This window comes from Diospyros lotus, chromosome 15, assembly GCF_014633365.1.
Source record: "Diospyros lotus cultivar Yz01 chromosome 15, ASM1463336v1, whole genome shotgun sequence".
NCBI classification, from domain to species: Eukaryota; Viridiplantae; Streptophyta; class Magnoliopsida; order Ericales; family Ebenaceae; genus Diospyros; species Diospyros lotus.
Genome location: NC_068352.1, coordinates 2,955,251 through 2,982,781, shown reverse-complemented (window position 1 = coordinate 2,982,781; position 27,531 = coordinate 2,955,251). Strand labels below are relative to the sequence as shown.

Below are 27,531 nucleotides of genomic sequence, written 5' to 3'. Positions count from 1 at the left end.
AAATTCTCTACCCCCAAATTGAAGGCATGGAAGAGATGCAATTTTTTATTTAATTTATTTTCTTTTTAACATTCTTGCCTTTTGTCCAATGCAATAAAATGGTCCTGTTTGTTGCAGCTTAATTAAAAAAATTATAGCTTATAGCTTCTTAGATTATAGCTTCTAAAACTTAGAATAAGTTGTAAACCTGTTTGCTGCAGCTTGTTAGAAGTTGTAGTTAAGTAGTTGTGGTGTTTGATACCATAAGCTGTAAAATAACTTATTTTTGTATAATTATCCATAATACCCTTAGTAGTTATAGAATGATAATTTAAAAATTAATTAGTGTATATATATAAGTTTCAAGTATTATAAAAAAATTAATTAAAGTATAGAGAGAGAGGAAGATGACGAAAGAGAGGAAGAGATTTGAAAATGGAGATGACGGTGGAAAAGAAAAACCCATGATTGCGTAGACAATAGGGTAATTCTTTGCTAAAAATAAGGGCAAAATTGTCATAAAAATGTAATTATTTAAGCAGAAGTTGTAAAAGCTGGGATACCCCAACTTTGAAAAAGCCAGCTTCTACCCCTTCTAAAAACTAGTAGAAGCTATAAGTTAGAATTCTATAAGCTAAAACAAACACTACATCCCAACTTTTTTGAAGTTAAAAACTAAAAGTTACAGCTTTTAAGCTGCAACAAACAGGACCAATATAAGACTAAGTGTTGTAACTTATCGAAAATAGATAGATAAATATAAAAAAAGTGTTGGGACCTCTGCTAGGTGATAGAATGGAGAGAATAGAATAGAGAGAAGGAACGATAAAGATATAATTGCCAAATTATCATTTTTATGCATTAACTAGAGTTGGATTAATAAAATTATTTATATGAATAACATAACCCTATGTAACAAAAGATGGTGTGATATCAAGTAAAGATAATGGGTACGATATCAATGTCACAAGGTACCCTTAAATAAAGATAAATTTCACGAGGTACCTCTAAGGTTCCATAAAATACACCAACTATCCATATGTTTTTTTGGAATTTTTAAATAAAGATAAATTTCACAAGGTACCCCTAAAGTTCCATAAAATACACCAATTACCCATATGTTTTTAAGATTAACATTAACCTCGTTGATCTTTAAACATCAAGCAAATTGACATTTTACCCTTTTATATTTAAATTATAGTCTCCCTTTCTCACTCCTCTCTTCATCTTTCTCCTTCCCCTCTTTCTCAATCGTCAACCACTCTCCTCTTCCATCTTCTCCAACGAAAACCCTCTATACTTTATCTTTTCTTTTTGCGCACGGTATTCTCACTACATGTATTAACCCTCCATTCCTCCTCTTCTCTATTCTGTCTACTCACATTCATACGAAAATTCTATTAACGCTCAGTGGAAGATCAAATGAGAGACAAGAGGGAAAAGCAAAAGGTCTAATAGAAGCAAAGGAATGCTGCATTTATTATTATATTCAACAAGTAAAATTCCCGTACGGATTCAGGGATACGATTCATGATCATTTAATTACACTTTCTTACAAGGCTGGCTGGCTCATCTCATCTCATGCATGATGAAAGCGTCTTCTTCTTCAACTCTCTCTCTGCGTATCCAATTTCCACACTGCTATTCCCCCGTTGCATCCCCAGTGAAGAAGAGGCCTGCGCCTGCTGGGCCAATCTGAATTGCCCCAACTTCTCGCCATGCAAAGAGCCTGCCCCTTTCAGTGAACCTAAAACGACCCCCCATTTCGTATCAGACATCGACACAAACACCAAAAGAGACAGTATCTGTTTCATACTTACGTTGGCAAGTCATACAAGCGGACACAGTTGTCGTTGCATGAGCAAAACAGAATAGGTTTGGCCCCTGCATCATTAAGCCCACAAAGAGCAAAAACACCCTGAACACACGTAGATTTCCACAATCATATGCAATTTTTGCAGATATGCTTTGCATTAAGTCCCAACCTACCCTCCCAAATGGAGAACATAAAAGATAAAAGAAAGAAACAACAAACAAACAAACATCCACATATAAATGCAGAGGCAGGAAATGCAATGGGGGGCTGCAGCTAGCACAAAAACAGAAATTAATTGACATAAATATGCATAAAACGGATAGTTCTTTAAGAGCTTATATACGTGTTCTTTATGTGAGTAGATCATCTCTATGTCCCCAGCTTTGGTAGCACCCCAAGCCTGTTTGGGAAAAACACAATCAGAATAGAGGAATATGCTGTATAATAGGCTGCTATTCTGAACTAAAAGAAAAACAAAACAAAACCAACCTTTATGGTTCCATCCAATGAACAGGACAACAAATACTTATCCCAGCAAAGAACAGACATAACTGAACCCGTATGTCCTTGTAGCGTTTGGACACAGAGCAAGGTATTCAGATCCCACACCTGAAAACCAAGGAAGACAAGACAGATGAATGGCCAACCTAAATGATGGGCCACAATGGATCAATTGAAGAGTAGATTGCCAATCAACTTACTCTTATTGTGTTGTCCATGGAACCAGAGTAGAGCATATTTGCTCCAATAGCAAGTGAAATAACAGCACAACTATGAACCTTCAGTGATGCGACTAATTCAGGGTGTTCATTTTCAGACCTAAATTTCCATGCCAATATGGTGACATCCTATGGTTAAAAAGAAAAAGGAAAAAAGAAACAGAACTTCAGAACATACAAATTATCAAAAAGCAAGAGGAAGATTAGTAAAAATATAATTGCCCTACAAATTTAAGGCTAAGTACAAGCATATATCTTAATTCTTCAAAAGAGAAAAAAGAAGTTGAAAAGATAGAAGGAAAAGACAAAACACAGTTAGCTACATGCAGATACCTTCAAGGAAAGACTACATGTTGTTAGCTAGCTACATAAAGAGACCATCAATTTTGAAAAGAGAACATATGTTTATCAACAATATGGAAGCAATAATAAGCATCCAAAGCCAATCATAGCAGGCTCTTTATATTTTTTCTAATAAGTACTTAGTGGTGACTTGTGAAACTACATATCAGAAAACAACTGACAAGTCCAGGAAGTTTATACCTGTGTCGCAGCAAAAAGCATATCATCAGTTGTGGCCATAGCATGAACTTGTCCAACTGGCCCGGTAAGGGTCAGTTCATTGCACGTCTGAAGATTAACAAATTTGGATCACCGTACTAGGAAATAAAATTTACAATCATGCATTAAGGCCAAAACGTAAAGTACCTTCACAGCATTTTCCAGGCCCACAAATACCCATGGACCAAACAATACATGTCAAATTATATATTGCAGGGAAAACAAGATTTATCAATAAGAAGAAGGCCACTACAAAAAGGAGGTAATTAAACCTACCTGACCAGTATTGTAGTCCCAAACCCGTATTGTTTTGTCCTTGCAACCTGTGTAAAGCTTGTTGGAGCCAGAAGGAAGCGCAATCCCCATAACAGCCTACGTATTGTGCACAAAATTAATGTTATTCATTAATTGCAAGTAAAGAAAATGTTGGAACCAAACAATACAGGAACTGCTTAATTTCAAACAATCACCTTACAGTGTCCTTCTAGCTTCGTGATCATTGAAAACCCGTTGCCATAAGACCAGGAGTGCAAGAATTTGCAGACCTCACCATGCACGCACTTTCAAGGAAGCCAATATTGGCAAACTTTGTCTTGAACCCTTTCAGTACCATTACTATGTTCAGATCCATCTTTGGCACTTGACAAAACAGATGAATTCTTGACAGTACTGCTGTTGTCGGGAGTCCTCTTCCAAGTTCTTGACTTATAGTCTTGGAATTGTTTAGGTTGTCGTGAGGTCGCTGATTCTGCTTCTGCGTGCAAGAACTTACACGGGTGTCAACTGCACCTCCCCTCAAGCCAAAAGGCAGCACAAGTAACGTTCACTAGTCCTCCTCTGGATTGCCGACGAAAACCTGACCCTTGCCTCCTCTCTGAAACTCTTACCGCCACAATTGCCATACTATATGCACACAGACATATACAATTAATTAATGACGTGAATAAATCGCCCTGTAGTCTGTAACCAACGGCATCCATCTGTCATGAAGAAAACCGTCCAAGCGGACACAGTTGTCGTTGCATGAGCAAAACAGAATAGGTTTGGCCCCTGCATCATTAAGCCCACAAAGAGCAACAACACCCTGAACACACGCAGATTTCCACAATCATATGCAATTTTTGCAGATATGCTTTGCATTAAGTCCCAACCTACCCTCCCAAATGGAGAACATAAAAGATAAAAGAAAGAAACAACAAACAAACAAACATCCACATATAAATGCAGAGGCAGGGAAATGCAATAGGGGGCTGCAGCTAGCACAAAAACAGAAATTAATTGACATAAATATGCACAAAACGGATAGTTCTTTAAGAGCTTATATACGTGTTCTTCTTTATGCGAGTAGATCATCTCCATGTCCCCAGCTTCGGTAGCACCCCAAGCCTGTTTGGAAAATACGCAATCAGAACAGAGGAATAGGCTGTATAATAGGCTGCTATTCTGAACTAAATGAAAAACGAAACAAAACAAAACCAACCTTTATGGTTCCATCCAATGAACAGGACAACAAATACTTATCCCAGCAAAGAACAGACATAACTGAACCCGTATGTCCTTGTAGCGTTTGGACACAGAGCAAGGTATTCAGATCCCACACCTGAAAACCAAGGAAGCCAAGACAGATGAATGGCCAACCTAAATGATGGGCCACAATGGATCAATTGAAAAATAGATTGCCAATCAACTTACTCTTATTGTGTTGTCCATGGAACCAGAGTAGAGCATATTTGCTCCAATAGCAAGTGAAATAACAGCACAACTATGAACCTTCAGTGATGCGATTAATTCAGGGTGTTCATTTTCAGACCTAAATTTCCATGCCAATATGGTGCCATCCTATGGTTAAAAAAAAGGAAAAAAGAAACAGAACTTCAGGACATACAAATTATCAAATTGCAACAAAAAGCAAGAGGAAGATTAGTAAAAATATAATTGCCCTACAAATCTAAGGCTAACTACAAGCATATATCTTAATTCTTCAAAGAGAAAAAAGAAATGGAAAAGATAGAAGAAAAAGACAAAACACAATTAGCTACATGCAGATACCTTCAAGGAAAGACTACATGTTGTTAGCTAGCTACATAAAGAGACCATCAATTTTGAAAAGAGAGCATATGTTTATCAACAATATGGAAGCAATAATAAGCATCCAAAGCCAATCATAGCAGGCTCTTTATATTTTTTCTAATGAGTACTAAGTGGTGACTTGTGAAACTGCATATTAGAAAACAACTGACAAGTCCAGGACGTTTATACCTGTGCCGCAGCAAAAAGCATATCATCAGTTGTGGCCATAGCATGAACTTGTCCAACTGGCCCGGTAAGGGTCAGTTCATTGCACGTCTGAGTGTTCCACACCTGCAACACCCATAGAAGATTAACAAATTTGGATCACCGTACTAGGAAATAAAATTTACAATCATGCATTAAGGCCAAAACGTAAAGTACCTTCACAGCATTTTCCAGGCCCACAAATACCCATGGACCAAACAATACATGTCAAATTATATATTGCAGGGAAAACAAGATTTATCAATAAGAAGAAGGCCACTACAAAAGGAGGTAATTAAACCTACCTGACCAGTATTGTAGTCCCAAACCCGTATTGTTTTATCCTTGCAACCTGTGTAAAGCTTGTTGGAGCCAGAAGGCAGCACAATCCCCATAACAGCCTATGTATTGTGCACAAAATTAACGTTAATTCATTAATTGCAAGTAAAGAAAATGTTGGAACCAAACGATACAGGAACTGCCTAATTTCAAACAATCACCTTACAGTGTCCTTCTAGCTTCGTGATCATTGAAAACCCGTTGCCATAAGACCAGGAGTGCAAGAATTTGCAGACCTCACCATGCACGCACTTTCCAGGAAGCCAATATTGGCAAACTTTGTCTTGAACCCTTTCAGTACCATTACTATGTTCAGATCCATCTTCGGCACTTGACAAAACAGATGAATTCTTGACAATACTGCTGTTGTCGGGAGTCCTCTTCCAAGTTCTTGACTTATAGTCTTGGAATTGTTTAGGTTGTCGTGAGGTCACTGATTTTGTTTCTGCGTGCAAGAACTTACACGGGTGTCGACAGCACCTCCCCTCAAGCCAAAAGGCAGCACAAATAACGTTCACTAGTCCTCCTCTGGATTGCCGACGAAAACCTGACCCCTGCCTCCTCTCTGAAACTCTTACCGCCACAATTGCCATACTATACGCACACAGAGATATACAATTAATTAATGACAAGAATAAATCGCCCTGTAGTCTGTAACCAACGGCATCCATCTTTCATGAAGAAAACCGTCCAAATTCCAAATCCAATAAACCGATCAAGACCAAAATCTCTGGATCTCCTATCCCCATAACACCACTGAGCCTCCCGATTTCTCGATTCATTGACCGCAAACGAACCCAGGATTTCCATGCCCTAAATAGAAAATTTCCAAAAATTTCGAAACACCGAAGGGCGAACACGGACAACTCAAAAACACAGAACCGATTCCCATCGCCATAGCCATCTTGACAGCTTCTTGATTGATTGCGGTAAAAGAAAACCCTAAACTATCAATGCTGATAAAGAAAGAACGGTGGCAGAAGGGATATATGCATAGGCACTAGATCTGCAAACCTGAAGTCGAGATTAAAGGCCTTCCTTCGACAATAGTCGCCGATCGCTCGAACCGTGAATCTTGACCGATTGATCAGTTCAGAATGACAGGAAATCAAACACCGATCGACAGAGCGGCAAAAACCTTATAGTGATAAATCGAAATCGGAATCGAAAACCGAAATCGAAAGCGAAAGCGAAAGCGAAAACGAGAGTGATCTGTTCACTTGATTAATTTAGTTCTCTATATATAGGTTCAAATGTCGGTTAGTTGAGTGTATTTTGTTGTTATTACAGTTTAGCCCAAACTTGTGATTTATTTGCTTTTGCATCCTTCACTTATCAATTTTAATGCGATTTTAGCCCTTGTTAGTTTTTTTCACCTATTTTAAAATCTCCTTATTTCTTGTTGGTAATTACACAATTAAATAAAATAAAAGAAAACTTTATAACTTTATATATTTAAGATTAAATAAAAACAAAAATAAATGTGTATTATTAAAAAATATTTTTCCCAAAAAATATAATCATAATTTATAGCCATATTTACATATTCTCTATTTCTATTTGAAGAGTATTGCAGCTCAAAGTTTTGAAACTCTTAAAATTATCAAGAAATCATAATTATTTAAATGAATAGATAATAAATAACTAGTGTGAGCTCATCTTGTTAATTGTTAAGTCATGATAACTGATGTGTGATACGATTGTCAAATGTCACAATATATGAAATCAAAAGTTTATTTTGCAAAATTATGACTATGATTATTAGATTATAGCTTTCTTTGATAACAATGAAACATATATCACAAATCAAATCCTTATAACTAAGAATGTATGTAAATCACAAGTAAAATGACTCAAGTTATTTAATCTTTAAATATATCTTATACTATTATGTCAAAGGACATTTTTTTTTTAATGACAAGAAGCACTAATAATCTATAGAATAATACTATGACAAACTATAAAAATGTATTTAGTACAATGCATTTATTGTGTTCTTTAGCAATCCCCAATGTTTTTTTCGACACAAAGTCTTGTATAATGAAATGATCAGGGAAAAATGTTATATAACAAAATAATTATTTTGTTAGTTTGCTTACGGATATGAGAATTAAACCAAAATTAAGGACATAAAAGAGCATCAACTATCTATGCGTTGGAATCAAATTTGATATTACCAATAGATTCAATGGGATTTTGGTTCCATTTGGTATATTTACGATAACAAATGTTGATATGGACATGCAATTCACCATAAGAAATAGGCTCAAAGTTAATTATACAATTAGTCGAACCAATAAATTTGATATGCAATTAGTCGAACCACTATTAATTATCCATTATGAATAAACGTTAGTATTTATGAAACAAAAACCATTTGAGATAAAATCGTCCATGGAATATGCAATATTGGTTAACTTGAGGACTTCATTAGACATATTGATTAGGGAATGAAGTTGTTTATAGATTCGATTTCTCGGTTTTGATACTATGTTAATAGGGGTGAAGCTAAGTGAAGCCCAATGGAGACAACTGTCCATACTTGGTCGGATCTTACCAAAAATATATATATATATATAAAATTTTATATTATTTTTATCCCAAGCCTAACTCCCAAAATTAATCCAAAATTATTATATTAAAACTTAGTCCAAATGGCCCAAATCCACTAACTCCAAAGTCTTAATCTATTTTATTTCTAAATTTATCTCATTTCTTGTTTTATTTCCCAATTCACACCCAGATAAATGAAATGGATTAGGAGACCAATTGATGAATGATAGCTTAGTTGTGTATATTAAAAATGATGTATTTAATAAAATTAATAATGAAATCATTATACGGCGTTATCAAAATATGAAAAGTCGTAGAAAATAATTGTAAAAAGTTTTTGTATTTTAATATTAATATTAATATTTTATTTTTAAAATTATATTTTTTGTATTTAAGGTTAACTCAACTAAATCAAAATCCTGACTCCGTCCTTGCATGTTAGACAATATAAATTGCAAGATCTGTCACCCCAAAATATACCAATTAATCCAAATAATTCATGGTTCATGTCATATAATTCTTCAAAGCCATGAAATATCATCTATATGCAAGTATGCTTAGTTTCTTCTACTCTCAAGCTTTTCATTTTCCTTAGACGTACTGATATCCTAGGAGTGGATCTAGGGAGGGCTGGATTCAGAGATGACTTATATTTATTTATTTATATATATATAATTTCAGCCCTTGCCAGCCTTTCCTAGATCTGCCACTGGATACCCCTTACCTTGAAAGCTTGATTATAGAAATCTAGTATTTTTTTTCTCTGTGTGGTAACTCGTTTCTTCCCATTTCCTTCTCAATATACATTTTAATTATTTTTCTCCCAAAATTTCTTTCAATAACCTCATGTATGAAAATTTATTCCATTGAATATTCTTACAAAAATATAATGTGGGGATATTACATGATTAATTTAGATAACACCTATAAATGGGTGTTTAGCAAGGTTGAGATTACGTAGATTATAAGAATGGCAATGGGAAATGTTTCAAATTCATTATAAACTCGATTAGGAATGGAAAATCAATCGTTATCCCATCTTTATAGGGTTTGAAGATTCTTCCAAAAAACTCATTCTCGAAATCATTAACCCAAATTGTATTTAATTTGTCTTAAATTCACCCCATACCTTATAAAAAAATGTGATTAAAATCAAAATAAGTTAAAATATAAATGATTGACAACATGTAATTAAAATATCTATAATTAAGATTAAAATAATAAAATTTAAAATCAAAATAATATTTTTAACGTATTTTGATCATTTACCAACTTAATACTTATTTATGAGTTGAAATATAAATAATAATATTAAATGTTAATATATAAATAATGTATATAATATGTGTTCAGGTATAGGTTTGGGTTTGGATTTTGAAGTATTATTTGTGGTATTAATTTTGATGATAAATATTGTTTTAACAAAATTGTCTAGAAATATTCATTTTAAAGACATTTAAAACTGTTAATTGGGTGGTTAAACTTATTGATCGATTCTTCTATTTTCCTCCTCAACAACAACAACAACAACATATCCAGCCTTTATCCCACTATGTGGGGTCGGCTACATGAATTCTAGACTTCCATATATTTCTGTCTTTTGTCATATCCTCATTTAGATCCATATATTTCATATCAAATTTTAATGTCTCTCCCGAAGTCTTCTTGGGTCTACCTCTACCTCTTTTTGTGACTAATTGTTCCATTTCATCAACTCTCATCACATGAGCGTCTCTTAGTCTTCTTCTCACATGACCAAACCATCTTAGTCTAGTCTCTCTCGTCTTCTCCTCGATTGGCACTACTCCTACCTTATTACGAATAACTTCATTTCTAATTTTATCCTTTCTTGTATGTCCGCACATCCATCTTAACATCCTCATCTCCGCTACACTCGTCTGTTGCTCATGCTGGTATTTGACTGCCCAACATTCTGAGCCATACAGCAAGACTGGTCTTATAGCTGTCTTATAAAATTTTTCTTTCAATTTTAATGGGATTTTACCATCACATAACACCCCCGATGCATTTCTCCATTTTAGCCAACCTGCCTTAATTCTATGTGCGACATCTTCGTGGATTTCTCCATCTTTTTGAATCACTGATCCCAAATATCGAAAATAGTCTTTTCTTTGTAAGATTTGGTCTTTTAATTTTATTATAACATCATCCACTCTTGCATTTTTACTAAATTTGCATTCCATATATTCTGTTTTCTTTCTACTTAATTTAAATCCCTTAGATTCTAAATTGTTTCTCCACAACTCAAGTTTAGTGTTCACTCATTTTTTTGTTTCATCCACCAACACTATGTCATATGCAAATAGCATACACCACGGCACATCTGTCTGAATATCTTTAGTGAGTTCATCAATTACTAGGGCAAATAAGTATGGACTTAGTGCAGAACCTTGATACAGTCCTATTGTAGTTGTAAATGGTTCAGTATCCCCTCCGCATGTTCTGACCCTTGTCCTCCTCAACAAATCATTCAAAATTAAAATAGTCAACCAATTGTTATAAACTATTGACAAATCTTTAGAATTGTTGATCGGTCATTAAAATTGTCGACCATCCATTTTGCAGTCTCTTGATTGTTTATTGTCGATCGATATTGTAACAATTCAGTCAAAAATTCTCAAATTGTCGATTGATTTGTCTATTTTGTCAATTAGCCTATTCAAAAATTAAAAAAAATATGTCAATCAATGGACAAAGTCAATTGACCGTTTATGTCATAGAAATTTCAACAACTAATTGTACTTGATTTATGTAGGTTGGATGTCTCAATTTTTTTGGCTCCGACTATATTTATTGAAAGAGACAATGAAAACTATAGACATGAGTATATTTGAAACTCCACAAATATTTGATTATTGGTGCTTTTCAAGTTTCATATTCTCAACTTTCAAGTCTCAATGCACTTAGTCTTTTTACTCTTATTTTATTTGTCAAAGGCTTGAACCTTCATTGTATTACTTTTCTGCCTTTTTTGAACAATATTTGTGAGAGAGCATATTATTTTGAACAATGATTTTTATTACTTTCATTATTTGTAGTTTGTAAAACCTAATGATCATGCTTGAAGAATTAACAAGGGTTGCTAGTTAGTCAATATAGTGAAATTTAAAATCTCTAGCTCAGAGGCTAAAGTAGTAAATGTAAGTTGAGTTAAGTCGAACTAGTATATATTTTTGTTTTATTTACATACTTTGATTTATATCTTCTTATTTATAACTCATTGTTTTCGTACTTCTCTTGAAAACTTTAACAAAACTTGAAAGTTATTAAACACCCAATTCACCGTTCTTGGATACACCTTAAGGCCCCCCACACATTACCTCACGCATGTGGAAGGAGTTAATCACGGTACATGGCAGCGCACCAGGTAGGAGACACAGTGCATGGTACTTACAAAGAGCCACCCCAAATGAGGGTGAAACTTCCATACTCACCCCCACAGGAGGGTGAAACTCCCATATTGCGACTGCCATGACTCGAACTTACATCTTTAGATGCAATCTGCTATATGAAAACCAACCGTGCTACGCCCGTGGGACACCCAATTCACGATTCTTATTGGGTTTGTGGCGTTATTTTATTACATAAACCTAACATTATCCCCACCCTTGCATCCCAAACCTAATCTTGGTATTTTATTTTCGAAACCCAAAGTTGAACTTGAATTTAAATTGACTAGGAAAAAACCCACTTTGAATGAGAAAGAGAAAGAGAATAGCTAGAAAAGTAGGGGAAGGAAGAGATAGAAAGGTGAAATAGAATAGTAAATGTGGATTATTTTAGTTGTTTTTTAAAATTTATTCAAGGTTAAATAATAATAATAATGGAGTAGTGCAATAAGAATAAGAATTGTAAGGTTAAGAGAAGTTATTTTTCTTTATTTCATTATTTTGGTTTAAATAAATTATTTTCCAAAAAAATATTTTATGTATTTTGCAATATTATCATTTAAAACAAGATAATTACAATAAAATATTGAAAAAAAATCAAACTTCAAATACACTATTTAAAAGTGCCATTATAAAAGAGTATGAGTGCTTGTGGTTAATTTTTACATAAAATTGTACCTAAAAAATCATGGGTTGGTTTAAAATATTAGACCTAAAATTAATTTTGTCAAAGATCAAAATTGAACAAACTCAATTCGATCAAATTCATGTATGATCATGTTGGTTCTTTATTTCAAAATATCGAAATATTAAGGCTGCGTTATCTTTGTTTTTTAATTTTTAGTTTTGAGTTTTGAATTAATTTTTAGTTTTTTATTTTGATAGTCTGTTTTTAGAAAATTAAAAACGCGTTTTCTTTATCATTTTGAAAAATTATTTTTCAAAACAGAAAATTAGAAAACGCTCTTTCTTTAAAATTTTGAAAATACTTTTTTAATGATATTTTATTTAATAAATTTGATTATTTAATAAATTATAAATATTTAATGTTAATATATTATTAAAATATATATATACATTTTAAAGTTAATGAATTTTGTAATATTTTTTTCCATTATAATAATAAAATATGAATAAATAAATAAATATGTTTTGAGTTTGAAGTTTGTTTTAAATGAAAACACACAAAACAACTTTTTTTTGTTTTGAGTTTTCTTTATATTTTTTTTTTTGTTTTCAAAAATACATTTTTAAAAATAGCAAAGAGAACACGTTTTCATTATTTTAGAAAATAAAAAACTTAAAATGACTTAAAAACAGTAAAGAAAACGCAACCTAAGATTTGCAATATCTTGATAAGGTGCAAAAACAAATAACTTGAATAAAAGTTGAACCGAATCGTTTTAAAATAATTGTTGAGGACATTTTGAAAATATAAAAGTATTTCGAATAGATGGTGTTGGATTAGTCAAAAATCAATGTTTATTAGAAATTTGGTATAAGATTATTGAAAAATTATCTTTTTATGATTAGATCGATATTAATTTAATAAAAAAAGAATTATTTAGAATTGGTACAATAGATAATGGGGATGAAATAATTGTTGCGAATTGGATCGCTAAGACAATATATCTTTAGAGATAAAACATTTTTATAAAGTATTTGCAGCTAATTTATATTTAGTAATAAATTTGATAAAAACAACTCATTTGAAGTGAAAATTCATGAAAATATTTCAACATATTTTTGTTTTATCTATTTTATTTTTAAGAAAACTATTTTTTAAATTGATATAACAATTTCTTATCGAAAATTATAGAAATTAATTTTATTTAATTTGTGTGTAAATGAAATGATTAATCAAAAATTATTTTTCTTAAAATGACCTAAAACATTTTTAATAAAAAATATTTTTTATTTTCTTAATTAAACAAATATTGGAAAATTAAGAAATTATTTTAAACAATATTTAATAATAATAATAATAATAGGAGGAAATATCCGACAAATAAATAAAGCAGAGCTTTTTCGTCTTAGAAATAGAAGCAGGGCCACAGAGAGCGAGAGCAGCTTCAATTTGGCGGCTCCTCCTTCTCCGCCGCCGTACGCCGGTGAAGCAACGAGGAGGTAGAGGCCGAACCGAAGCTTCTCGATATATCTATATATATAGAGAGAGAGAGAGATAGAGAGAGAGAGAGAGAGTGAAGATGTCAGACCTGGACAGACAGATAGAGCAGCTGAAGAGATGCGAGCCCTTGAAAGAATCAGAAGTGAAGGCTCTTTGCCTCAAGGCCATGGAAATCCTCGTTGAAGAGAGCAACGTTCAGCGCGTCGACGCACCTGTCACCGTAAGCATCCGAACGCCCCCCCTTTCCTGCTCATGATTGATTACTTATTTTGTGTTTCGTGGAGTCGATGCTTTGTGTTTTGTGGAGTCGATCTAGGGTTTTTGGGGTGCTAATTTCTAGGAATTTGCGACGTAACTAGTTCAACCAGTAGAAGAAGGTCAATTATTTTGTCCTTGAAAATGTGATATGTGGAAGTCGAAGTAAAGTTTTGGGGATTGATAGGAAGAGAATGGAATTACTTTCACTTATCTATATACCCATTCCCCTTTCGTTGATGGATCATTTTGTTTTCTTTTATTTTTCCCCGTCTTGTGCTGGCTTTGTCTTGTGAAGTTTGATATTTATTAGTGTACTGGAAGTGAACACTGTGAAGTTAACATCACGAGTTCTGTACCTTGTCACTTTAAAATCAACTGGAGAGATTTGAGAACCTTTAAATCTTAGCCAAAAGTATTCATTACAAGTAGCCCCAATTCAACAATAGAAGTGTTTGAAAATTTTTTATCCTCTTTTTTAAGTTCAGTTTGGAAATGGGGCTATAAAAATGGCAATCAGGTGTAAAATAAGTTGTTCGTGCGCCCCATCAAATGGTAAATACTGCATGTCATGTAGAAAGTGCAGCATTCCGTGGTATCCTTCCCTTGTAGGCATTCTATGTTCTTCTATGTACAGAGTGATTGAACATATGGAGTGGTCCAAGCAATCTCAAGCCAGTGCAAAAGAGGATCCCTCATTTTCCTTTGCAGAGAGTTGCAATTATTGAGAAAGTATTTAGTTTGGCTACTCAAGTCCTCATATATGCAACACTCATAGGACAAGCATTACTCCTCTTACTTAACATAATATTCCCATTAGCCACACAAGGTACATGACCACAAACTGTGGCACACTCACCTGCAATTTGAATCTAGCATGTTTTTGTGACCTACTACCGACTTCCTAAACCTGCCTCTTGTCAATTTGTGTCATATTGACCTTGTTGAATTCATCTTTGCACAAACAAAATTTGTCACCTTGGCATGCACATATTGAAATGTGACAGGGATCATATTTTATCACGTGGGTTAATATTGCTACATATTGAAAGTTAGAGATGTTGATTGTTATAATTGAAGGATGATATCCTGAAATGGTATTCATGAAAAGCACATGATCACTTTGTAATTTTTATCCTCTATATATATTTCATTATTTATAGAATATATACATTTATATGTATTTCATCACTAACCCTGATGATATAGGTTGAGGAATGGATCATCTCCTACTTTTTCATGACAGTGGGATCCTAGTCCTGTTTATCTTTAACTATCTTGTTTCTTTCTACTTGGTGAGAAATAAAACAAGATATTCACTTGGTGATGTCTAATATCAATTTCTCCATTATGTATACTTCAAACTACATCACATTCATGGTTGCATTTCAAGTACTATCACAAGACTCTGTACATTCATGCACTATTATTATTTTTGCATGACAGTGCTAATTCTTTATTTTTGAAATCCTGATTTTTTTTCACAGTTCTCGCTTCTTTGTAATAAAACTCCTGTTTTCATATAGATATGTGGAGATATCCATGGGCAGTTTTACGATATGAAAGAACTTTTCAAAGTTGGAGGCGATTGCCCAAAGACTAACTATTTGTTCCTTGGAGATTTTGTTGACAGAGGATTTTACTCTGTTGAGACATTTCTGCTTCTACTAGCCTTGAAGGTATTATTCCTGTTCATTCTGGGTTGGCATTATGTGCTATGCAGGTCTCATCTAATGATGTACTTGTGCTGTTTATTTGTATTTTTAGTTCCTTAGCTTTAACTTTGTATTTATAGATAAGTTTGAATTTCTGGGGTTATCTAATCAACAGGTTCACATGCAGTTGATCACCCCACTCTCATTATGGGTGAAACCTCATGTAACAAGTTATGGTTTCTGTATGCATTTAGTGCGTCATGACACTTTCTCCTGGAGGCGGCAAGTCACATTCATCAGAACCAGCACCGATGCAAGGTTATGAAACAGAATAGGAAAATTATGAACCTTGTGAAGTTACCCAACCTTGTTAGACACCTTGTGCTATGAAGTAATTGATTAGGAAACAAGGGAGAGGGAGAAGGGGGAAGAAAGAGGAGCATGGAAATCAACACGGAGATAGAATGTCCTGACTGGAGTTCTAGTCATATGTTCTTTTGTGATTTAATCATGTATTCAGTAAATGTGTTGTGAGTGTTCAATCTTTTAGTGCATATGATATAATCCTGCAGCTAAACCATCATAACTGCAGAGCTCTGTTATATGTGTCATTTCCAGTTAAGAATACTCCTCCTTGGGGATCATTATTATGCCTTATCATTACTAGTTCATTTTATGTCAATTACCTTATTCACCACCATCTCATGCAACTTTTCCATATGAAGATGGTGTTGGAATTCTCAGCATCCTCTCACTAGAGGGTTGCATCTTGAAGGCATCCGGCGGAAAGTTATGCCCCTTGATTTTGCATGGATTTCTTTTGTCAATGTGATTTTTAGAAGTCAATTGACATTATGAATGTCATGCCATTGACCCTAGGAAGTGCAGTTGATGATGATGAGGATAGATAGACAAATGCTCTCTATTTGTGTCTTCTCTCTCAAATATGGCCAATAGTAGAAAGGACCATCGTAATTTACTCTATAATGTCTCATGAATCCTAGCCATCTTCCTAAACTACGGAAATTGAACCTGAATTATATTGCACCGAGGACTAAACTTCCACACCATTTATTACTTTTATAATCCTGATGATTGATTACCCTTGCATGATCATCAATACCTGCAATAGTGATCTATGAATTCCAAGTCAATTTATTATATCAAGCATGGGAATCTCAGGGAGCTGTTACTCACAAAATTGTATATCTTATCATCCCGACTTTTCTTTGATTCTTATTCACCTTGGATTTTGAAAATGAAAAACCCATTATGCTCGTAAACTAGTTCCTCAAGGGCAGAATTCATATTCTTTAGCCCATATTTTGCACGAAAGGAGAGTCTAATCGATGAAGAAGCCAATTAAGTATTCTCCCTGTTGGGAAAACCTTTTATGGGAACATCACTAGAAATGTTATATGTACTGTCACTTCAACAACGCATGTTTTAATCTTGATTTTGCCTTGAGCAACTTTCGTGGTTGCCGTTTTAACCACTGGAATGTGAGGTTGTCGGTTGTCCCAACCCTGAAAAGAAGAAGTGCTGACATGGCTCCCTGATTGGGGTGTGGGCCCCACTAGGGTTCAACTAACCTCATTGGAGACAAAGCAATAGGTATCAACATGTTGTCACGACCCCAGGGGTAAATCAGTAACTATTACCGGTAGTTAACCGCTTGTATTAACCGTTAGCTGTTAGCTGGGGGGTTAAGTGGTTTGGGGGTTAGCTAACTATACAACAGCCTACTTCTTTGCTGTTACGTTAGTTAGCATATTCTCTTTGTTGTTATGCTGTTAGAAGTTGCTGTTATGTTGTTGGAGGCTCTATAAGAGACCTGCGGCTGTGGGAAGAAAGGGCATCGAGAATAATACAAGTTATTCTCTTTCCATTCTCTCTCTTATCCCTCTCTCTCTCTCTCTTGCATTCTGTTCTATTCGGATTACCGGAATTGCCCAGCCCCAATCCAGGGGCTTGACACGTGTTCTCAATAAATAAGACAAACATGATATAACTGAATAATCTCAAATAGGTATCAGAAATCAGTAAATAACAGTATGGTCTGGACAGAAATCAGTATCCCAGTTAGAATAGCATGATAAAATACGATGTATTTATCATACCAATAAGATGTTTGGAAACTGAAAACAAGGGACAAATACATGACCTTATCTGAAAAGGCGGTGCACTTATTGCACCTTAAGCGTTGCCCTTAGGGCAATAGTTAATATTAGCCATGTATATATGTATGTATTTCGTACAGAGACAGTGAGTAAATACATTAAAGAATCGATCAGTCAATGTGAAAACTCAGTAGCTCCTAGTAGTTAGTCTAAGATAAGTTGGTGTATCTATGAGAGTGACTAAGGTTGGCCTCATGAACCCAAGACTCGGTCTTGTCCTACCAATAAATAGCCATCACCCATCTTTGCCAATCTAGAAGGTAGACTAGATAGTGTGAATCAAAAGACAGGGTGAGCATATTGGATATATTATTATACAATGGAAGCAAGCATAGAATTGAGATGGCTTAATGCATGTAACAGTAAAATTGGATAATGGGATGAAGGAATCATATTAGAAGTCATGCATAGAAAAGTATGCAAATAGGGAAGTAAGCTAGTAGAACAATAATTCCAATAGGATTGACAAGGCTATGATAATATAACCTAAGCCTTGTGTGTTGGCATACACATGGTATTAGCAAATTCCCTGCGAATTGGGGGTGGAATGCCATAAACCAATGGCTAACATCACCTTCAGTTAGCATACAATGTTCTAATAAGTCAACTCCCAATGATGTTTGAAAATGAACATATACATTAGTGTGGTGTAGATAAAAAAGTAGCGGTGTATGCCATCAAAGTAATCGGAGTCTTTTAAACTAGTACCAGAGTCCAAAGTATGATGTATAATAGTCAAGGTATGATATCAATAAGTGGAATAAATAAATGGTACAACAGTTTAGATATTACACTTATTTCATGTTTTGTTCTAAAACATCCTAAGCATAGAAGAATTTGGATTGGATAATAAATGTATAAATATGTAATAAATAATGTAAAGTTATAAAGAGAAACACAACACAGCTATCTACTCACAGTGATACTGGTTAACTGAAAGGATCAGTTGGGTCCCACCTGGGACGAACCTAGGTCACCTAAAACAGAATATTTAAACATATAAGGAAATATTGCAATAAAGAACTAAATAAAAAATGCCCTAGCTCTTATTACTAATCCCTAATGATCCCGATCTAGTTTTTCCTTGTTTCTAGTGCAAACATATGAATTTTGGCAGGAGAACTGAGGCGGTCAGAGTCAAAGTTGACATCACTTGATGATGCCAGCAATCAATAGTAAATGCCAACATCAGTTGATAAAATCGGTGGTGATGCTATTTAGTAATGTCAGCAGTAAAACAAGTTGGATCAATTGAGTCAGGTTAGATGGACTAGGTTAGCGGGCCAGGTTCAAGCTGGCAAATCTTGGTCCAACATGCTTTAGCTTGAATTGGGTTGGCTAGGGCTAGAATGGGTGGTCCAAGTTGGCCCTCAGTTCTTGCACGTAAAGGAGCAGCCTGGATTGGGCTTTTCCCAATATGGAATAAACAATTCTATAGAGAACCTGATTTAAGATAAGGATGGGATATGCATGTGACCAAACTGGGGCGAGATAACTCGAAGCATCAGTAGGATTTTTTGGAATATGAACAACCGAGCTGAAATAGGGTGTGGATATTTCAGTTGTTGTGTATATGTGACAGTGTGCAATGAGATGACAAGTCGGCCAATAACAGTGGCCATAGACCAGTGAGTGCTCAGGCCTGCCATGCCAAGGCTATTTTTTTTTGTAGGAGTCAGGAGTGTTGTGGGAAGGTCTAGACAGTGTTGGTTTTTGGCTCTCAGGCAGAGGGTTTTTGTGAGTGGAGGGCTGTGACAGCGGGGTTAACTATTCAAAGACATGGTTTTGTTAGCAAAGAATAGGTAGGGGGTAATAGGGTTTTGGACTGAGACAAGAGGGGCTAAAAATCTGACATAAAATAATAAAAAAAGATGGCAAGAGAGAAGAGAGGGAGAACCTCCAGAGGGCAACATAACTTACTGTGATTATGCTGCCACTGATAGCAAAAAAGTGCACCTGAGTGTATCTCTTCCTTCAATCATGGTCGATAAATGGTAGTGTAAGCTCACATCAAATGAATGCGCTAGGAACAATATGATGCAAGAGCAGATTTTTTTTTATTTTTAGTGTTTTTGGTTTATTTTTATTTGTTTACTTATGGTTATTATTTAAGTTATTAGCTTTTGGAAACTATTTTATTATATTAGCTTTAATAAGTAGTTATGTGACACTTCTAAAATAGACGGATTCCTAAGATTAGAAGGATTCTTCTGTGATCAATAATTAGGATTTAGTTATTGCTGAATCCGTAGTATAAATACTTATATAGCCTTTTAAGACTCTTTGTAGTCTGCTATTTTCCTTAAACTCAACTTTTGAGGTTTTCTTAAACCCTAATATTTGTTCCAGATTTGATCTTACACAAGTTTTTGCCCAATTGTTGCACTTGTTTTTACTGATCCTTCCTCCCAAACTACATCACCGTAATTTCCCTTTTGTTACTAAGAGTACGCGTGAGAGAGAGAGAGAGTTCAGCAAGCCAAATGAGGGTAAACCCTCGTTTAAGATGGTCTTTATAGGAGGCCACAGGAGTCCCTGGTGGGCCCTGTGTGGCCTTTGAGTTGCTTAAGGCCATCATATGATGCCAGCCATGAAGCAAGATGGGCTGGCCCAAATGGGCCAGCTCCCTTGTATTACAGATGGGCTTCAAGCCCCTTGCTAAAAGAGGAAGTAGGTCTTTAAGAGGTGAGATAAGAATTCCCTAACTCAGACCAGTTTTAGGATTTTCACCTCTCTCATGTTGGGTGGATTTAGATCCTTGACTGTGTCCTCTGCCACCTGCTGATGTAACAATGTTAGAAGATATATTCCATGCAGAAATATAGTCTGCTTAGGCTTGTTCACACTCAAAATTCCACCTTTCTTGTTAATACCGCCATGTGTAGTTAAAACTGTGTCTGTTCAACTTATGAAGCTATCAGGTATAAAGTTTTCTGACTGGAATTGAAGAATTTTAGCCATCAGAAATACAGCAAAAGACTAAGACTCATTTTTTATGAGTTGCATTTAACTATCTGAACATGTAATTTTGATATGCCTTGGCCTCAAGACCATCACAAATGAAACTCATGCAACATCTTCAATTGGGGACACTTGTATAAATCATTTGCCTTCCCCATATGGGCTTCCCAATTCAAGATTGTGTAGTTTGCCAATTTGCATTTGCACCTGTTTGTTCAATTATATAATGTTGGTTTCTTTTCTCGTCTTCATCCTCCCATCCAGGTCAGGTATCCCGATCGTATAACACTCATAAGGGGGAATCATGAGAGCCGTCAGATAACACAGGTTAAGTTTTACTAATTAAGTTGTCTTGTTTATGCTCTGTGTGCTTAGCTAACCTTTCTATACTCTTGCCAGGTATATGGATTTTATGATGAGTGCCTCCGCAAGTATGGGTCAGTGAATGTGTGGAGATATTGCACTGATATATTTGATTACTTAAGGTCAGCTTCCTTATAAGATAACATGGACTGCTTTTTGATAAAAGTTGCAATAACCTAATTTGATTCTTTATTAATATTTTTGGCAACTTGAAGAGATGTGATTACATTTGTTAGTGATTTTTATATGGCATTGCATCAAAAAGATTTTTTCACCATCGCCTAGTAATTTTTTTATTTTCTGAACTGTCAAAATTTAAATGCTTCATATTTGTTAATCATAAATCAATTTAACATTAGATTCACAGACTCGAGTTGGTTGTGCAATTGAGAAGTATTTTACTTAGACCACTCTTGCACAAGCTGCCACATTTTATAGTCATAATGCATAACCACTACTTTTGCTCTGTTCCTATTTTAGCAAGCTCATGTTTGGAGGAAAAATGCTAGCTCATTTTTAAATGATAATAATTACCAGTGCCATAGGCCTCCTGCTATGCAAATTATGCCCTTTTCTACAGAGTTAAATCAGCCTACTCAACAGGTTTTATGATTTCCATTTGCCTAATCCTTATCAGAAATCAAGAAGAAAAAAGAATGATGAGATGTGTTTGGGAGCTTACTTAATTTTGTTGAATCTCAGCTCTCAAGCAATTGCTAAAAAGAAAAAGCCAAAAGTGCCTGCTTTCTTTGGAAGACTGAGAATCTGTGACATCATGTGTTCAAAATGGTCTATTTTCAACACTCATGATATCTTCATGAATTCATCTTAAAGAAGGATACTATCAGTAGTCCTAATATTTCACTTAAGTTGCAGCAGAAGCCGCAGAACTTAATTTTTATTGAGGTTAATTTCTTTTATATATTCACTCAATGTTTCCAAATTTCATTGGTGATTTGTCAGTCTGTCTGCTCTTATCGAGAACAAGATATTCTGTGTTCATGGTGGTCTTTCTCCTAACATTTCGACATTGGACCAGGTCTGGTAATCTATAATTCATTGTATAATGTTTCTTCTTTCTATATTATTTATGTTATCCCTATTTTATTAGTATTGTTATGTTGCCAAGCAATTTGTCTCTTGGTAGTTAACATGAACTACTGGCCAGATTCGAACAATTGATCGGAAACAAGAAGTACCCCATGATGGTGCTATGTGTGACCTCCTATGGTCAGATCCAGAAGACGTAGTTGAAGGTTGGGGTTTGAGTCCCCGTGGTGCTGGTTACCTGTTTGGTGGCAATGTTGTGAGCAATTTTAACCATGCAAATAACATTGACTATATATGCCGTGCCCACCAGTTGGTTATGGAAGGCTATAAGTGGATGTTCAACAACCAGATTGTTACTGTGTGGTCAGCCCCAAATTATTGTTACAGGTTACAACCGATTTGGATTTTTTTTTCCAGCCAACCAGTTATTCAATTGTCAATTATTTATATTGGCAGTTATGTCACAGATGTGGGAATGTAGCTGCAATACTTGAGCTGGATGAAAATCTTCACAAGCAGTTTCGTGTGTTTGATGCAGCGCCACAGGTTTGTTTCTAACCAGCTTGTAGTTGGTTTAATGGAAAAAAAATACCCATTCACCTTTTTATGTTCCCTATGTAAACTGATGCTCTGCAATAGTGATGTTTTCTGCATTTTTCCTTTTTGGTACAAAATTAAAAGTCCCAAACCCTCCCCCTGCCCCCAAAACAGCATATCAAGTCTTTAATCCCATTACGTGGGTCAGCTATGGGAATTTTAGTTCGCCAATTATTTCCATCTTGTGTTCATATATTTTGTAGGCTCTCATAACTCCTATTATACCTAAGAGTTTCTCACTAGATTTTTCTTGGTCTTTCTCTATCTCTTTTGCTAAATACTTGTGACTTCCATCCACTCTCCTCATAAAAGCTTCTATTCGTCTTCTTCTCACATGATTAAATTATTTTATTCGTGTTTCACACCTCTTATTTTCAATAGGAGTCACTCCAAATAATTTTATTTTTAATTTTATCTTTCTTGTATGTACATTCATCATAACATTTTCATCTCCATTACACACAAACAACATATCACCTCACCAGACAATATATATTAAGCCTTAATCCCCCTATGTGGGGTCGACTATATGGCATTATAGCTCACCAATCATCTCTGTCGCCATATTTTTGTAAGATTTATAACTCATATCGTATGAAGGAATTTCTCACCAAGTCTCTTGACACGAACATGACAAACCCCTCAACATGATTAAATTAAAAATAATGAAGATGAACAACAGAGATGGAGAGAACTAAAATACATGGTATTTTTTGAATTAACTTGGGAAGCTACTGGATGCATTCAAAGGAAGAACTCATGTAAAAACAGAAAAAGTGAATCTTGACCCAACGAACAACCTTAGGCCTGGAATAGAAATTGGATTGTTATTTTCTCCCCAAAATTTGATGATTTCCCCGTTCTGTGTTTAGACAAAACATGAGGTTATGCACACTCCCAAGTGTTGGTTTTAGTGCTCGTAGATATGCGAGATATGTTTCTGTGTCTTGATGTCTTCAATGGCCATAACCCCAATTGCATGTGATTGTTCAGTTTGGAGGAGGCATTACAGGTCCCTTGCTCTCTGCATGCACTGTCTTCTTTATCACTTCCTTTGTTGCGGTAACAGTTAATTGCAAAATGCAGGAATCAAGAGGGGCGCCTGCCAAAAGACCTCCCCCAGATTACTTCCTTTGAAGTTGGGGTTTTGCAAGTGGAGGCATTTTATCACTAAACCCAGAACATACAAAGAGGCAAATGGTAACCTGATGTTACCACTCAAAGCAGAATGAAGGCCAGACTCTTACAAATATATGGTAGGTGCTACAGGTGACTATCAGGAACAAAACCCTGCTGGATTCTCGAACGGATCAGTTCCGCTCGGCTCTATGGGTGTCCTTTGTCGTTTATAGTTCCAATTTTGTGGCGATCCTGTTATCACCCCGTAGTTACATCTTGTTTTGCATATACCATATCGTGTGTCAAGTGTCAATTGATAACTGAGATGCAGATAGAACCATGTAAAAGGTGACCGACGAGCGACAGAACTTGAAAGCAGATTCAAACAATCTGTTCGCGAATCGGGAATGCTTTCTTGTTTCTGTTTTCGGTTCATGGTCTTGGAGTCTAAGAAGATGGTTTGTGTTTTATTATAGTGAAGAAAGTAATTTATGTGTGAAGGGCAAATGGAACGGAGAAAACAATAGAGTAAATTTTCTCCATAGAATTAGAAGCACTTGTGCCGGTTGATGTTGCTAGCATTTGCACTAATTTACAGGGAAAGGAAAGTAAATTAATAAAGGACTTTGCTCAAGTAAGTTTAGAAGGAAAATGGGGAAAAATAGGACATGGAATGTGGCGTTTGAACTCAAATCCCGTCTTTGGTTTTGGATTTATGTTTTGGGGGTTGGGCAAATAAAAATAATAATGGTGTTCTTCCCTAATCTAAGCCAGGGCTCAATGTATATTAATAAATTATATTTTATCAGAAAATAGAAATGTAGGGTTAGGGATTCATTGTCTCTCTCTCTCTCTCAACTTGGCTGAGAGGGTTACTAGGGTTACATTTCTATTTACATGCTTGGTTGCTTAGCAAGAGGGTTGTTTGATAGAGTTGTTAGCTTCTCATCTTTAATTTTGTCAATGACAGCATTTATTTTTAAAAAATATTTTAAAAGATGTTTTTTGATTTTTAATATATAAGTTAAAAAAATTATAAAAAAATCAGAATTTCCTGCAAGGGCACAGGTCCTTACAAGACATTGATAAGTTCTCCTCCCAAGAGAAACATAGCAAATGAAGTACCCTCGTTGAAACACTTTGGGCTTTCAGATTAGCTGTTGACAAATAATGGACAGATGGCAAGGGTGGTCATCTCAAACAAGAACAAATACCATCAAACCAAACGGTGGTAAGCACATGTAGCAAATATCTTGTGCAGCCTACCCAAGAGGCCTATTTTGCTGGGACAGTTTCAATACCACCAACACCACCAACACCACCCATCATCATCATCATCATCATCATCATATGGAAGCCTCTATCCTACTAGGAGAATGGTTACAATACCCAAAAAAAAAAACACAAAAGTCCTGTGCAATCAAAGCTTTGGTTGCAGTGGTATTCCCACATCAGTACCCTACATGTTATCATCTGAGAATATGAAAGAACACCTGATATATATTCAGTTCACAATATCCAGGTTCAAGAAAGAGGCGATTAGAACAAAAGGACCAACAACATAAATTCCTGATAAAACATGGGTTATGCACCCCAAAGTTGAAGGCAACATGGTAATTTCAATAGGGTATCAGCAACTCAAAATAGTAAATACACATTCAAAGCAGCCAAGTCAATGTGGTTAAAACACAATAAAGGTTGTGAAGAAGCTCAAAGTCGCATGAGATTGGGAACAGAGCATAACTACGTGTACGTATAGATGACGTCCTCTCATGCATATCACATACAATCATCAGTGGGGTCTTACACAAAAACTTGTAGCTATCAACAAGTCATTACAAACATCCAAAACTTAGCAAGTTTATATGAAACCAATTTTCACTTCCATTCCATGCTAGCAAACAAGACACGGAAGGAAATTCATGATATATGGTGGGAAGCATCTAATAATCCATATTGCTAAGTTGATACCAGACAATCAAAGATGCATAATAAATCAACAGAAATAGATATGATCAACAAAACATAAAAGCCATATCCATCTTCATCAAAGAATTTACGTCTATTCATCAAGAATTAATCAGCACAATGCGCTCAGAGGAGAACCACATTGAAACTGTAATCACTTCCAAACAAATTAACATGAACACGCTAATCCACTTTCTATAAGATGTATGCTATATAAAAACATCTTGGTATATCTCAAATCTTAAATTCTCAAACAGACATAAAATTCATGGGTGAGAATATTTACCATCTTTCAGTTGCATTTTCATCACATAAACCCTAACTATGCAGCAAAATGAATATATATACACACGGCTAAATATATACCAATTTAGAACACATCAAATATGTGTTAATAAAAATTCACAAATTCAGGCAAACCCCTAATCCATATACCGTCATACATCAACAACAGTAACAATAAAACAGCAAGCCTTAATCCCACTACAAGAGACATCTTAGAGAATAAAAACAAGCAAGAAGAACAAAAATCCTCTGTAAAACAAGGCAACAAAGTTTTAGGGTTTTACCGACTTTATCTGCCATGGAGCATAGGAAGCACAACCTGGTAACACAGAAATAATCCAATCAATTTCATCATCCATACAAAGAACAAAACTAAAAGCAAATTTTCATTTTCTTTCCCCGAACAAGCGGATATGCTGAATTACACAAAATAACATCTTAATCCAGAAAATCAAGAAATCAGTTGATTTATTCCACAACCCAGAATCCTAAATCAGATCTTATCGATATCTTCATCCTCAAACTCGATGTAATCATCACCAGCACCATCATCCTCCTCGTCGAGTCCACCAGCAATCCCCTCATTGAGCCTGGTGCTCTCCGGCAGCTCCCCGTAGGCCTTCAAGAGCCTGGCCTCGTCCGGCATGTACTTGAGGATAACGTCGGCCTTGTCGTCCTGGTAGTCCCGGAGGCCGACGAGTATGATGTCGCCGGCGGCGATCCAGACCTTCTTGTGCATCTTGCCTCGGATGTGGCAGAGGCGCTTGGTGCCGTCGATGCACGTGGCCTCGCAGCGGCCATTGCCGAGCATTCGGAGCACCTGGGCGTATTCTTGGCCGTCCTCCTTGAACACCAGCTCGCGCTTCTCGTCGTCCGCCTCGTTCTTCCCTCTCTTCCGGTTCTTTCCTCCCTTTCCCTTGTTCTTCGGCATCTTGGCTCCCCTTCTTGATCAAATTCCCAACCCCAATCACCCTCAGCCAAGCTCAGAGAGACAATGAACCCTAACCCTAGATAATATTGTAGCCCACAGCCAATTCTCAGCCAATTTTATACCCCGTTTGGTTGGTCAATAAGATAGTGATGGATAAAATTAAAAAAAATAAATTTATGTAATATTGTTTTATAATTCGTATTTTGAAGTATTATCTTAAATAATAATTAATTTATATTTGATGTTTGAAGGCGTGTTAATAAATGAAATATTATTCTTCAACTCAAAGTCGTATGTTTGATTTTGTCCGATTAAATTTAATTTGTATATTCATTTATTTTTTATTTAATTTTTATGAACTCAAAAATTTATTTATCTCTCGTTTCTG

At 35.3% G+C, this 27,531-nt stretch overlaps 3 protein-coding genes across 17 annotated transcripts; 1 reads left to right on the top strand and 2 right to left on the bottom strand.

Annotated features, from left to right (window-relative positions):
- Positions 1-1,431: 1,431 nt before the first annotated feature.
- Positions 1,432-6,896, bottom strand: LOC127791788 (zinc finger CCCH domain-containing protein 17-like). Of its 15 annotated transcripts, none has more exons than XM_052321851.1 (8): positions 5,850-6,896; positions 5,655-5,750; positions 5,335-5,436; positions 4,768-4,914; positions 4,556-4,675; positions 4,402-4,461; positions 1,800-1,897; positions 1,432-1,726 (listed from the first exon to the last, which is right to left on the bottom strand). In XM_052321851.1, the coding sequence occupies exons 1-8, from the start codon at positions 6,357-6,359 to the stop codon at positions 1,621-1,623; spliced, it is 1,239 nt and encodes a 412-aa protein (XP_052177811.1). In that variant the 5' UTR covers positions 6,360-6,896; the 3' UTR covers positions 1,432-1,620. The 15 variants fall into 15 exon arrangements, with proteins under 15 accessions (XP_052177811.1, XP_052177806.1, XP_052177813.1 ...); XM_052321846.1 differs by having other exon boundaries at positions 1,800-1,863; XM_052321853.1 differs by lacking the exon at positions 4,402-4,461 and adding an exon at positions 2,139-2,195.
- Positions 6,897-13,684: 6,788 nt separating this feature from the next.
- LOC127791789 (serine/threonine-protein phosphatase PP-X isozyme 2) lies at positions 13,685-24,459 on the top strand. The gene is made up of 8 exons (XM_052321860.1): positions 13,685-13,999; positions 15,561-15,713; positions 21,095-21,157; positions 21,230-21,315; positions 22,157-22,232; positions 22,362-22,630; positions 22,711-22,789; positions 23,927-24,459. Exons 1-8 carry the CDS (start codon positions 13,859-13,861, stop codon positions 23,975-23,977), a joined length of 918 nt encoding a protein of 305 aa, XP_052177820.1. The 5' UTR covers positions 13,685-13,858; the 3' UTR covers positions 23,978-24,459.
- Positions 24,460-26,581: 2,122 nt separating this feature from the next.
- Positions 26,582-27,235, bottom strand: LOC127791790 (eukaryotic translation initiation factor 1A-like). Its single transcript, XM_052321861.1, has one exon. The coding sequence runs from the start codon at positions 27,141-27,143 to the stop codon at positions 26,706-26,708; it is 438 nt and encodes a 145-aa protein (XP_052177821.1). The 5' UTR covers positions 27,144-27,235; the 3' UTR covers positions 26,582-26,705.
- Between the last annotated feature and the right edge of the window lie 296 nt (positions 27,236-27,531).